General features: G+C 53.6%; 1 protein-coding gene and 1 long non-coding RNA gene across 8 annotated transcripts in view; one reads left to right on the forward strand and one right to left on the reverse strand.

Moving 5' to 3' along the window:
- Positions 1–267: 267 nt before the first annotated feature.
- On the reverse strand, positions 268–7,473 carry PNPO (pyridoxamine 5'-phosphate oxidase). The gene is made up of 7 exons (XM_036077418.2): positions 7,205–7,473; positions 6,205–6,329; positions 4,272–4,371; positions 3,392–3,445; positions 3,035–3,163; positions 2,657–2,727; positions 268–2,422 (listed from the first exon to the last, which is right to left on the reverse strand). The coding sequence occupies exons 1-7, from the start codon at positions 7,340–7,342 to the stop codon at positions 2,254–2,256; spliced, it is 786 nt and encodes a 261-aa protein (XP_035933311.1). The 5' UTR covers positions 7,343–7,473; the 3' UTR covers positions 268–2,253.
- A 109-nt stretch (positions 7,474–7,582) lies between these two features.
- LOC118526262 (uncharacterized) overlaps positions 7,583–13,064 on the forward strand; it is a 30,221-nt gene continuing 24,739 nt past the window's right edge. For 4 of the 7 annotated variants that reach the window (XR_013445047.1, XR_013445046.1, XR_013445050.1 and 1 more), the window contains exon 1: positions 7,583–7,679. This is a non-coding gene — a long non-coding RNA (uncharacterized LOC118526262). The other 3 variants (XR_013445049.1, XR_013445052.1, XR_013445051.1) reach the window with 2 other exon arrangements.

The following is a 13,064-nucleotide window of genomic DNA, read 5'->3' on the forward strand; positions in this document are numbered from 1 at the left end:
GGGCAGGAGCTGTGAGAGGCTACGGGTTATCGGCCACAGTTTCACTGGGACACGACCCAACAGGGGGATGGGGGAGGCAGGAGGGGCCGGCTCCAACTGGCCTGCACTGCCCAGGAGGGGCCAACCCTGGGCGGCGGGCTCCCCCTGCTGGCCACCCTACCTCTAGGAAGAGGAGGAGTGAGGTGGGAGGGGTCCCTTAAACCCCCCAACTTCCCTCCTTCCTGGGCTGGTGGGGGATGGGAGGATGCGACCAGGCCAGGTCGAACATTAATGTCACACACGGCTGACGAAGTTTTATTACAGACTTGGCACAGTGATTGTCAAAGAGCAGGAAAGGGACAGCTGAAAGCAGGCTCAGAGCTGGGGGGTGGGGGATACAGAGCTCCTAGTAACGGGACAAGGTACAGAAGGGCACCCCAGCACCCTCTCCTTCAGTGGCCACAGGGTTAGCATTGTGCCCTCCTGCACTTGGTCTTACGAGGGCGATCAACACCGAGAGGGCCTCCCTTGGAGGAACCACTTAATGGCAGACGCTGAAGCAGAGCACACACCCACACAGTGGAATGAAACCGTGTACAGACTTGGCAAGTTCCATGCCAACACGTACAAATAATAGTTCTTGGATCCTGGCTTAGTCACAGCAAACATTTACCCAGCCTGGCCTGTAGGCCATTCATTTAAGTTGTCCTTGTCACCAGACTTGTGCTCAAGGAGTGTGCAAATACAGTTCAGCCCAGCCTTGATGAAGAATCCAGTGGTGAGGGTGGGAGGTCGTTTGTTTGTGGAAGTTGGGGACAATGCATCCGGTCACTGGGGGGGGGGCGCTTATTAAATGCAGAATGGGATTCATGGGTCTGAGGTGGGCTCCCAAGTGGTGTTGCTGCTGGTCTGTGGACCACACCGAGTAGATCTAAACCCGGGGTCTCAACTTTTGGCTGCACAGAATTCCCTGGGGAGCTTTTAAGTTTCCCAAAGTTCAGACCTCACTCAGACCAGTGAAATCACGTGTGATTAAAGCTCCCTGGGTAAGTCCAGGATGGATGAAAACCTGTGTCTCGGAGTCATCATCCATAGAGGTGGGGAGTTGGTGAAGGGGATGCATGAGTAGTCAGAAAGGTATCATCTCTATAACAATTTTATACCTGGAAAATGAAATATACATACGTATGTGTATATACGCACATACGTAGCTCTCAGAAACAAGTATGTAAAGTAAAGCTTGATTGAAATCTGCCTGGCTCATAGGCACCAGCACATGAATCCCTTCTATAACACTCCTGACTACCAGGGATCGAATACTTCTGGAGACACTTGCTACCTAACAGTCCACTCCCCCTTAGGCAGCCCTTGTTGTCTGAAGTCTCTCCCCGAACTGAGAGAGGAAAATCTATGTTCATGCAGCTCCCACCTCTGGGTTCTTTGGAGCTCCAGAGAATACATTTCATCTCTTTTCCACGTTGTTGTGCTTCAGATAACGGGAGGCAGTTATCAGTGGGGTACAGGGCTATAAAAATACCCTAGTCGTAAGTAAGTTAATGAGGTTTCCTTTAGTTGCAAGCAACAGAAAGTGATTCTGGCTAGTTCAAGCCAAAAACTTCCTTTAAAAAACAAACACCAAAACAAAACCAGGGATAATGGGTGTTTTGAGGCAGGAGGAGGAGTTACACAGCCCAGACGTGGGAAGGCGGGATCCAAGGTCACTCCGGGAGTTACAGGAACAGCACCTGGAGACTTGCTTCTTGGCTGCCATCGCCACTGTAGGACTTAGCTACAATGCCTCTCATGCTCTGGGTCTCTCCATTTCAGATTTCAAATTGTTGACAAGAAAAGGACGGATCGGCCAGATTGGCTCAGGTGCTTATGCTGGAACCAGTCAGCTTCGGGCAGTATGACTCAATCATACCCTAGTGGACAGGGCCCCCGGGGGCCCACCCAGGGTCTCTAGAAAAGGGAATCACACCAGCTACTACCTCTAGAGGGAGCTATTCCAATAAATCATATTCAAGGTCAAGAAAATAATTACAGGATTTTTTTTTTCCCCATTTGTGATTCTCTACACCACTGTTTATGCTCCACTAGACTACCTACTTGAGAGCCAACTGAAAATACAGAATTCGGAGCTTGAACTCTGAAGAGCCTTAAATATAAGGGGTGGAGAGGGAAATGGGCTGAGTTTAGAAGGGTCCCACTCGCCATCCCACACCCTCTCTTAGCACCCGGCCCCAGCTCCAATTGGTGCCAGCAGATTGGGAGTCAGGGTGCAAGTCTCTCATAGAGCCAGTCTTCCTCCCCACGGTGGGTCATGGACCCCAGAGGGGAGTCTTCTGTTGGCAGGCCCCGCCGAAAGATGATCCGGTCATGCAGACGATTGGTTTGGCCTTGCCAGAACTCCACCACTCGCGGGTACAAGACGTAGCCACCCCTTCAAGGAGAGGCAGTGGGTTTGGTGCTCTGTGCATTTTTCCAGCAGGTCACCCCCCGGTCCCCACCCCAGCCCATCTCAGGGCCCCTTGAAGGAAGCTGCTGGGATGAATCCAAAGAGGATTCCTGGTGGGGGGTGGGGGGAGTAGATCTGTAATTCTGCAGATAAGAGTGGTTTTGAGTAAACATGAGGGTTCTGGGGCCCCTGTCTGGACGACCACCAGATATCACTCACCAGTACTTTGGCTTTGGCACCTCTTGTTCTCGGTAGAGCTGCTCCAGTTCCTCATTTTTCTTTCTCAGATACTGTCCAGGGGAAGGAAATAGAGGAAGGCCCGGACCGGGTCAGTGATCACTTAATAACGATTTACTAAGCATGTGCTGTGTGCCAGGCACTGGGGACGCAGGTGAGCAAGGGAGGCTGGCCTCTCTCCTCTGGGAGCACAGTCCAACCAGAGGGTCAGACAAAGGAAGCCCATTTCCCCCTCTCCCCCAGGGAGACCATCCTTTCGTTTTGCTGGAGAGACAGGGCCCTGGCACCCCCAGGGGACAGCTGTTGGGGGATGAGCTAAGGCCCCTGCCACCCAGAGAACTAAGGAGGAGCCCAACTCACCTCCCGATCAGGGATCACAGAACTCTGGCGACTGACCACAGCCCCAATCTGGCTGCTCTTGGGGCGGGAGTGAAAGTAGCACTCAGCCTCCTCTTCAGGCAGCTTCTTCACGGAGCCCTCCACGCGCACCTGCTCAAGGACGGCCCTGGCTAGATGGCATTCAATGCCATCTGCCCTCCCCACCAACACAGGCCCCCTTCCTCTCTTTCTTCCCTTCTCCACTGCCTCACCACTGCTGGCTCCAACTAGACCACCTCATTAAGAGCTATTTGAGAGGCAGGCTGTTTGCCCAGCCTGGGGCCCTCCACTGGGCGCATCCATAATGAGGCCCAGGCCGTCCTGGGAATGCTCACTCACCTGACGGTTGAGGGGCTCCCAGTAGAAGACAAGGGAAGCAAAGGGATTGGAGTCCTGGAAATGAAAGAGAATTCACAGTCGGCCATCCGAACAGCAGGGAGAACACCTCCACCGTGCAGAAAGGAGGCAGGAAGTCTGCAGCATGCAGGCCGGCAGGGGATGCATTCACTGTCACATCTCATTTAAACCCTCAAAGGTATGCCTACTCTTACAGGGGTGGAGACAGACTCTGAGAGGTTAAGGAACCTGCCCAAGTTCACACAGGAAGTGCTAGAGCCGTGCTGAAAACCTAAGCCAGATGGACACCAAAGTGAGGCTTGCCATCTCTCTCATCCATAGATTTGCAAGTCCTCAGAAATGCATCTGCGGCTGGCATGGACTCGGGGAGTCCTTTGGATTCATGAATCGAATATACACTAAGTATCAACTCCGGGCTTGACACCATGAGAGGTGCCGGGGGGACAAGAGGGGTACACCGGACGCAGCCTATGCCGCCACAGAGCTTACTGGGTGTTTAGCAGAGGAGACAAATATCCATCACAGAAGCACACAAACAAATGCACACTTATAAACTGAAAAAAAGGCAGAAAGTAAAGTTACGAGTTCCCACGAAGGTGAACAGCTGATGTGGCATGGGGATCGAGGACTTTCCCGAGGAGGCAACACGGGGGCTGAGGGCCAAAGGGACAGGAGCTACTTAGGGAAGCAGATGACGGAGGCGGCGTGGTCAGAGAGAGCACTCATTCACGGCAAAGAGAAGGGCAAGTGCCAAGGCCCACAGGCAGGATGGTGCCTGAGCAGAGCCAGCAAGTGGGTTGGGGCGGGGGTGGCACCAGAGGGTGATGAAGGAAGCCAGGGCTGGCCCCTGCAGGCCCCTTACCAGCTCTTTTCCCTTCCGACTCTCGAAGTTAGTGAAGAAGCGGAAGCCGTCCTTGCCAAAGCCCTTCAGCAGCACCATGCGGGCAGAGGGTTTTCCGTCTCTGGGGCAAAGACCAGAACGTGTGGTCAGAACACACATCACTGTCCTTGCTACCACCCCTCTCCCCAGGTGCTCCCCTGAGCTCCCCACACCTGTGCCCCCTTATTCTGCACTGTCTGGGCATGCAGGCTACCTATCCCCCCCCACCCCCCACCCTGGGGATTTGTCCTAGAGGTGCATGTATGACATCGCTGCCTGGGACCTGTTATGGACTGAACTGTGTCTCCCTAAAATTCTAAGTTGAAGCCCTAACCCTCAATGCAGTTGTATTTGGAGATAGAGCTTTTAGGGAGGTAATTAAGATTAAATAAGGTCATAAAGGTGAGACTCTAATCCAATAGGCCTGGTGTCCAGAAAAGATATCTATGTCTCTCTCTCTCCTTCTCCTTCCCCCCAACCCCCCCCCCCCGCTCTCAGCATGCATGATGGAAAGGCCATGTGAGGACACAGCAAAAAGGTGGCCACCTACAAGCTAGAAAGAGAGGCCTCACTAGGAACCGATTCTGACAGCACCTTATCTTGGACTTCTAGCTTTCAGAACTGTGAGCAACTAAATCTCTGTTGGTTACACCTACCAGTCTGCGGTATTTTATTTTGGCAGTCCTAGCAGGCTAACAAGGCTCTCAGGGTGGTGACCAACAATAACGCAATCAGCCAATGCTTAGTGATCATAGAAAGGGTAGTTACATTAGGACCTCTGCTCAGAGCTCTGGGGGGTATCCAGGGGCACAGTACCAGAGCCCTGCCTTCAAGGCTGACACTTTTTTTTTTAAAGATTTTATTTAGGGGCGCCTGGGTGGCTCAGTCCGTTAAGCGTCTGCCTTCGGTTCAGGTCATGATCCCAGGGTCCTGGGATCGAGCCCCGCATCGGGCTCCTTGCTCAGGGGGGAGGCTGCTTCCCCTCTCCCCCCTACCCCCACTCGTGCTCTCTCTAGCTATCTCTCTCTCTCAAATAAAATCTTTTTTTTTTTTTTAAGATTTTATTTATTTATTTGACACAGAGAGACACAGTGAGAGAGGGAACACAAGCAGGGGGAGTGGGAGAGGGAGAAGCAGGCTTCCTGCAGAGCAGGGAGCCCAGGATCATGACCTGAGCCGAAGGCAGACGCTTAACGACTGAGCCACCCAGGCGCCCCTAAATAAAATCTTCTATAAAAAAGATTTTATTTATTTATTTGAGAGAGAGCGCACGTGTGCTTGCAAGCTGGGGGGGGGCAGTGGGAGGAGCAGAGGGAAAGGGAGAAGCAGACTCCCCACTGAGCAGGGAGCCCGAGGCGGGGCTCAATCCCAAGAACCGGAGATCATGACCTGAGCCGAAACCAAGAGTCAGACGCTTAACCGACTGAGCCATCCAGGTGCCCCAAGGTCTTACACTTTAATGAGGGGGGGACAAGAGTTGAATAACAGCCTACTGGAAGAGGTGTCTCAGGGGTATATGATTGTCAAATAAATAATACAGCCGAGCACTGTGCTAGATTTCAGGAGAGGGAGAGAGCTTTATGGAGAGGTTCCAGGAGATGTAGCTCTTAAAGGACAGATGGGAATTGGGTAGATGGGGAGATAAGGGAGACAAGGGTTCTGGGGGTGAGTGCATTAGGGGCAGAGATGAATGAGGCACTACATTTTATTACTGAAGTGGAATTAAGTGAAGTCTGATCTTTGGTTTACAGATAAGGACACCGAGGCCCAGAGAGGACAAGTAACTTGTCTGAGGCCACACAGCATGTTAGTAACACAGCTATAACCATAAATTTGCATTCCACCAAGTTGAGAGCTTCCTAAATTTCCTACTTCACCTGTACCCACCCACAGACGGGCCCACAGCTATGCCCACCTGGTGCAGGTAGCCAGACACATGGCATTGGCCTCCCCTATGTCAGGACACTGGACAGCCTCTTCAAACCAGGCAGCAAACTGCTTCATGGGGTCCAGGGAGGTCAGCTGAGTCTCCTCAAATGCCTGGGAAAGGAGAGTTTTATTTAATAAACACATATAATTCTTACTGTGTATGTGGTACTACCCAGGAAGTAGATTCTGCTAGCTCTATTTTACGGGTGAGGACAGAGGCATAAAAACGTGGCGTAACTCGCCAGGTCCCACAGTAGTGATGGATGAATCAGAGTTTCATGTCATGAGCGTCAAACCTCTCACTTGGGGAGCATTAAAAAAAAAACAAAACCCATATTCCTGGGCTCCACCCCCACAAATTCTCAGTAGGTCTGAGGTTCAGTGAAAAACTGCATGTTTAACAAGTATTTCTGGAAATGCTCACACACAACTAGATTTAGAAACTGCAACTCCGGCCTCAATTCCAAAAAAGTTCTGTTGGTTTCTCCTCTGAGGAGGGAAAAGGAAAAGAACTTCTCCAAAAGGTAAGGGAAAGGACTGACAGCAGTGAGATCTAGGAGCTTTCTCCTCCCCTCCCTCCGTGAGTCGGTACCCCTCCCCCATGTGTTACTTATCAAATATTTAGAAGCTGATTATCACTGTTCTAAGCACTTTGCAAATACCAAAGTCCACACCATCCCTGCGAGTTAGGTACTCACTTCCCAGGTGAGGAAACTGAGGCCCAGAGAGGTTGTTATTGACCCAAGTGATGCACCCCGTGAGTGGCAGGATCCCACCCCGGGTCGCCTGCAGAGCTCGCGCTCTCACCCACTGCAACCCGCTGCCTGTCTTCATCCTTGTTTCCCCAGAGCCCTTCCTCCCCCATTGGTTGCCTTGGCACCCCCTTCTCCTACGGGGTGACCCCAAACCCACCCCATGGGGTTCCTCCCCTCGCGGGGTGACTCGGGGACCCCTCCCAGCGGGAGGCCCTGCCCCGGTGGCCGCACCTCTCGGTCCCCGCGGTAACTCTTGCGCATCGGGCCCAGGTCCATCACGCCACCGCCACCGCACAGGTGGTGGAGGTAGCGGGGCCACTCGGCAGGTCGCCCGAACGTCACGGTGACGCCTCGCAGCCCGCACGTCATGAGGCCGCCAGCCACGTGACCCGGCGGCGCCCAGCGCTGGTTTCCGTTGGGTTCGGAACCAATTTCTCAGCCCGGGAGTTTACCCGGGGGAAGGAAGAATTCGCCCGTCGCCAGGCCCCGCTAACAGGTCCTAAGTCTTCGGAGCCAATGGGAGCTCAGGGTCGGAGGAGGGAGACAGGCGCGGAGAGGCCATTGGTTGGAGCTGTCCGGGAGCGAGGCCAATTAGAGCGAGAACAGAGGAACCCAGCGGCCAATGGGCGGCGCCTCCGGGGGCGGGAGCAGAGAGACAAGGAAATGCTGTCACCGCCGTTAACACGCACGTGGAGGTTTGTTAAAGGTATAGGGACTGCAGCCGCCCAGGCGGGGGGCGGGGAATGAGTCGCTGGGGGCTTGAGGGGAGTGGTCAGTGTTAAGTGGCTGGCCCCCAGCAGGTGCCTGGAGGCGAGCCTAGTGCAGGAAGTACCCCCTGGGGGGGAAGCCTGTGGGCTGGGAAAGGACAAATGGAAAACGGAATGAGGGGCCAGACTCTGAGGCAAGGTGATGGGGAGACACAGAAGGAGGGGCAGTCCGTTTGGGGGAAGAAATTGGGGCTGGAGAGTGGGAGAGGTTGAAGTGAGTTGTGGATCACACAGGATAGGTGCTGTGTATTGTGCGTGAGTGTATGGGCGGGGGTTCTCTGGAGTTGGGGGAGTGGGGCGAGATGCAGCGGGACCAGGAAGAGACTGTGGGGTGGGAAGGAAGCCTGCTGAATGGAAAGGGGGAAAGGGAAATTTGGGATCAAGCCATCCCAGACCAGAGCCATCTTCCTTGTGCGGCTCTGAACTCCTCTCTGCCTCATTTCTTTAACCCCCCGGGTCGGAGCATGCTGCTCCCTTTGCCCATGGTTTCTCCTTTCCTGGTGCAGAGGGGTTCACACTAGCCAGTGTCTGGTAGATGGAAAGGTCGCCACTGCCCCACCTCTCCCGGGCCTCCCTCGTCTTAGCCGGGTTTCCCCCTTCTTCACATTTTGTCCTTCCTAGTTAGTTGGAGTCTGGTTCCTAGGTAATGCCAGCCATAGCTGAGGGCACAGGGGAGCAGGTGGCTGTGGACAAAGGGCTGAGACGTGGAAAACCTACCAGTGCCCATTCCGGCTTTGGCCTGGCTGGGGCAGCCTTGGGTCAAGTCCTCTCTGTAGTCCTGGTTTCCACCAACATCAGGAAGGGGAGCTGCAAGAGCCATCTAGGCAGGCACCCCAGGACTGTGCCAGGTAAGGGGAACTTCCTGTCCTACCCAGGTCTCTGCATTACCAGGTGTTAAGCTTCATAAAGCCCTGCATTAGATACCTATCATCTTTTATTATATGGATGTAGCTTGAGCCAAATGGAATCTGGAAGACCAATTTGCTGCAATGAAATAATACATGTCTCAAGGCTTAATGATGTTGATCTATGGATTCTCCACTGGTTGGAATTTTTTTGCTGCATCGTTTTCCTCCATCAACATGACTGAGAGAGTTGACTGGACTTACTGTCTTGTTGAGGTTGTCTTTCCACATGTGAGCATTGCTGTTCTCGGCTCCTCCCAAGCCCCTGCACTTGGACCTGTGTAAGCGTAATTAGTGCCCTTCAACACAGATGATTTGTTCATGGAGCCACACTCTTAGCACTCCTGGGCTATGCTACCCTGGACCTGGGATGCTAGGGCACCAAAACTAGGATCATTTGAATAGTTTGCTTTAAAGCCAAGAGATCAGTTAGTATTTATTCATTCCGTAGACATTTGTTAACGAATTTTTAAAAAAAGATTTTATCTATTTATTTGTCAGAGAGAGAGCACAAACAGCGGCAGGCAGAGGGAGAAGCAGGCTCCACACTGAGCAGAGAGCCCGACGTGGGGCTCCATCCCTGGGATCATGACCTGAGCTGAAGGCAGATGCTTAACTGACTGAGCCACCCAGGCGCCCCTGTTAAAGACTTCTTTTTTACCAGGCACTGAGCTAGGTCTGAGAATACTAAGATGAAGAAGGTGACATGCTTCCTGCCCACAAGGGGTTTGTAGTCTACAGGGGAAGCAAGTCTGAAGGCTGAAGGGTTACAGGGACTTTAACAGATACTTCTATGAGGAAAAGGGGAGCAGAAATGAAAAAGTGGTAGGGGTCAGACTGTCAGAAAGCCTTCGGAAAGGGAGGAGACATTTGATTTGTCTTATTGAGTGTTTGCCAGATGGACAATGGAACGGGCATGCCAGGAAGAGGGAACAATGTGGGTAAAGGCGCGGTGTGTTAGGGAAATGTGGAACAAACATCTTGGTTCTCCTAGAGCAAGATGGCGAGGTGGGCAGCAGGCCGGCCTAATAGGGAGGGCTGATGATCGGACAGGTGGAAAGGGCCAGGCTTTTAGACAATGATTCTGGTTGGGTTTTTTTTTTTTTTTTTTTAATCCTTCTTGCTATTGTTGAACCAGAGTATCTAATTTCTGTTTTTTTAAGACCAGATGGAGAGAAAAAGTACTAGATTCCGACAGCCTCTCCCATCCTCTGCGATTAGCAAGGAAGTTTGCAATTTGTTGCCTTTTTAGATTTTTCCCTTCTGCCTTGAAAATAATAAGTAGGCTTGTGTTGTGCTTTTCTGCCTAGTGGGATTTGGTGTCTGGATCACAAAGCAGCCCCACAGCGCAAACGAGAGAGGGGCCGGCCTTGCTGCTCTCGCTGAAGCCCCTCAGGGGTTTTGTCTGCGTGGGAGAAAGGAATGTTTTATTGTTACTGCTTTTTCCTAAACACTTTGCCACCCTCCTCCCTTCCCTGACTTTGTAAAATTATTAATCTTTTCTCCAGAGAGTCTTAAGTGAATAGAAAATGTGTGGTAATGCTTCATCGTGCAGAAGAGGTACCCTGGTTTCTCATTATGAAACAAAAGGGCTGTGTGTGGGGTTGGGCACTGGGCCTTGCCTGTCTTCTTCCCATGTTTTTGCCTTTTTGTTCTTAAGTCACCTTTTCGTCTGTTTGTATTTCACTTGGATCTTAGTGACTGGGGACCTGGCTCTGGTGACAGAGTGGCTGGTGGGCTAAGGAGGGCGAGGCAGGGGCAGGGAGATGTCGAGAGACACGGCAGAAGCTGGGAGCTGGGAGCCGGGAGCCTGGTGCCGGAGTCTGGGACGGGGCCGGAGGCAAATCCACTCACCGGGATAAGCTGAGGCATCACGGGTGGCGCTGTTGAAGTGGGGGCATGTTGGAGGAGGAGGTTTGGGGGAAAGAGGAAGCCGATCAGACGTGTTGAGTGTGAGGGTTTATGGGACATGCATGTTTGGCCAGGTTTGATCACAGGTCTGGAGCTTAGGGGAGAGGTCTAGGCTGATGAGACTGGGCTGGGCATCATGAGCCCCCGAGGTGGCACCTGAAGCCATGGGGCAGGATGAGAATGTCTGAGAAGAGGGTCTGGGAAGATTAAGGAGGATGGGCGGGGGAGGGGAGAGGCCCAGGAAGGTGGTAACGATGCCAGTGAAATGCAGCCTTCGAGGAGGCCAGCGGCAGGCCAGAGAGGTGTGCTGGGGGCCCGAAGCTCAGGCACTCCTGAGCCCAGCCTTGGGGTGCACTCAGGACACACAGAAGGGGGAGTACCTGGTGCTCTGCCAGGAGCTACCTGAGCCCTGAGTACTATGGTTGTTGGGGCGCCCAGATGGGAGCCGGGTCCTCAGAGGCTTGTAGTGGGATCTGGAGGAGGCTGACCCTTCCCTGAGGGGCCTGCCTGTGGTTGTGGGGTTAGCCCCTCTCACGACCCTTGTGTGGGCCCACAGATCACTTCCCAAATGCATCCTTTCATTTTCCGCCCCAGCCCTTGTTAGAAGTGCCTTCCTGGGAGGGACCACATCCCTTACTGTCTCTGGCTCCTTCTCAAAATCCCGGCCAGGAAACGCTCTTCTGTAATGTTTATGCATAAACTGCCTTCGTTAAGCTTCTCTGTACCTGGATGCCAGGCTTGGTGAGTGGGCCTTGAGGCCTGGTGGGGGCCGGGCTGAGTGTTTCCGTGGGCTGGAGGGATGTTAGGCTTTCCAAGGCTGAGAGGGGTATTAGGGCATCCGTCTCAGTCTCAGCCCTGGCTGCCTTGGTAATTGGGGCCACAGGCAGAGGGAGGGGGCCTGATGGGGGGTTCCCAGGCAGAACCCAAGGAATATGACCTGGCGGCTTCTTAGTTTCCTTTGAGAAATCCTGGTCAGTCCTGGCTTTTGGCCTGACCCCTGGTCACTTCTCATTTCCTCTCACCCAGGCCTATGATGAGCCAGTGTTTGACTCTCCTCCTCAAGCCTCGATTCTCTGCCCTATCCCACCGTGGTTTGCTTTCTTTTCAGCCACCCCTGTTCTGTAATCCGTCTTCCCAGGCTCACTTCCTGCCCCTTCCTCGCCCTCTTCCTCTTGGAAACCCAGCTGCCACCTGTCCCAACATGACTGCAGTTCCTTTAGTGACTTTATCCTAGCCCCAGAGACCTTGGTCAGGTCACAAGAGGTCTCCCAAGGCAGTGAGTCCCCGGGTGAGGGTCCCTGGAATCCACCACCATGTAGACCTCAGCCACGTTCCGTCAGCCACGAGCCCCTGATGGAGTCCAGGGACCTGAGAGGCTGCGGGTGGGTCTTGGTCAGACTCAAGTGTGGGGCCTCAAAGGGCCCTCAGAAGGTGATTGTGAAGATGGACTGAGGAGTTTAAAGGAAGTCTGAGCTCTATTTGCTGCCTTGTTTGTTTGTTTGTTTTTTAAAGGTATTTTGCCTGGAATTGCCTTCAGGAGGGAGGATCTCAGAAAGGAGGAACCCAGCCCCCTTTCCTTCCAGGCTTGTAATCCCAGTATCTGGGGTCAAAGAGCCGCAGTGTTGAGCATCACTAAGCAGACAGGAGGGTGCGGTGAGGGGTGACCTTGGGGCAGATGACCCTGAGGAGGGGGCAGGGCAGAGGAGGGAACTTGGGCAGGATGGCCCCCACTCTTGAGCTGCTGGGGGTGGCCTGCTCCCAGATCTTCAATCAGGGCCTAGCAGGTGTCCTGGAGACGCCTCTGGCCTGGGGTGAGCTGGGGCCGCATGACACCATCAACAGCTCCCTGCCCCCGCCCCCCCCCACCGCAATTCTCCAGTAAACCACGGCTGGATTAAGGCAGAGGAGGGCTCCCTTACCACCAGTCTCCCTTCTTTGCTCATGCCATCACCCGCACCAGGCAGCACTCTCCCACTGCCTGTCTGCCTCAGGCACCCCATGGGAGGCAGAGGTAGTCAGGCCTAACTTGGAACCTGAGTATCTCACTGGAGAAGGGAAATCCGAGTGCCAATAGGCACTTCTGCTCGCTGGGGGCTGGCCCCCTCATCACCAAAGGTTGCCCGGGAGTTGGGTCAGTTTCCGCACATGAAGCATAAAAGCACATGACTGGAATCAGCTCTCAGGAGAGGATCGTTCTTTGCGCCGAAGAGCAAAGCTAAAGGGGGGAAATGTGGCAAAAAGTGGGCAATGTGCTAACGTTCCCCTTCTCTCCGTCAATCCCAGTTCAGAACACAGCAAAGACACTTTTCCAGTCGCGTAACCCACACGTGAGGGAGGGAGAGACACTCCTCACGTCTCCCCCCTGCCCGGGCAGCGATGAGATAGAGGACTGATGGAAGTTGGCCGAGAGGCTTCTGTGCCGGGGCAGATGCAGCTGGAGGTCTGGTTTCCCCCAAAGGGCTTATGTGTAGTGATCAGGGGCAGAGAACCTGTGATCTATCTGAGATC

Source organism: Halichoerus grypus, chromosome 2, assembly GCF_964656455.1.
Source record: "Halichoerus grypus chromosome 2, mHalGry1.hap1.1, whole genome shotgun sequence".
NCBI lineage: Eukaryota > Metazoa > Chordata > Mammalia > Carnivora > Phocidae > Halichoerus > Halichoerus grypus.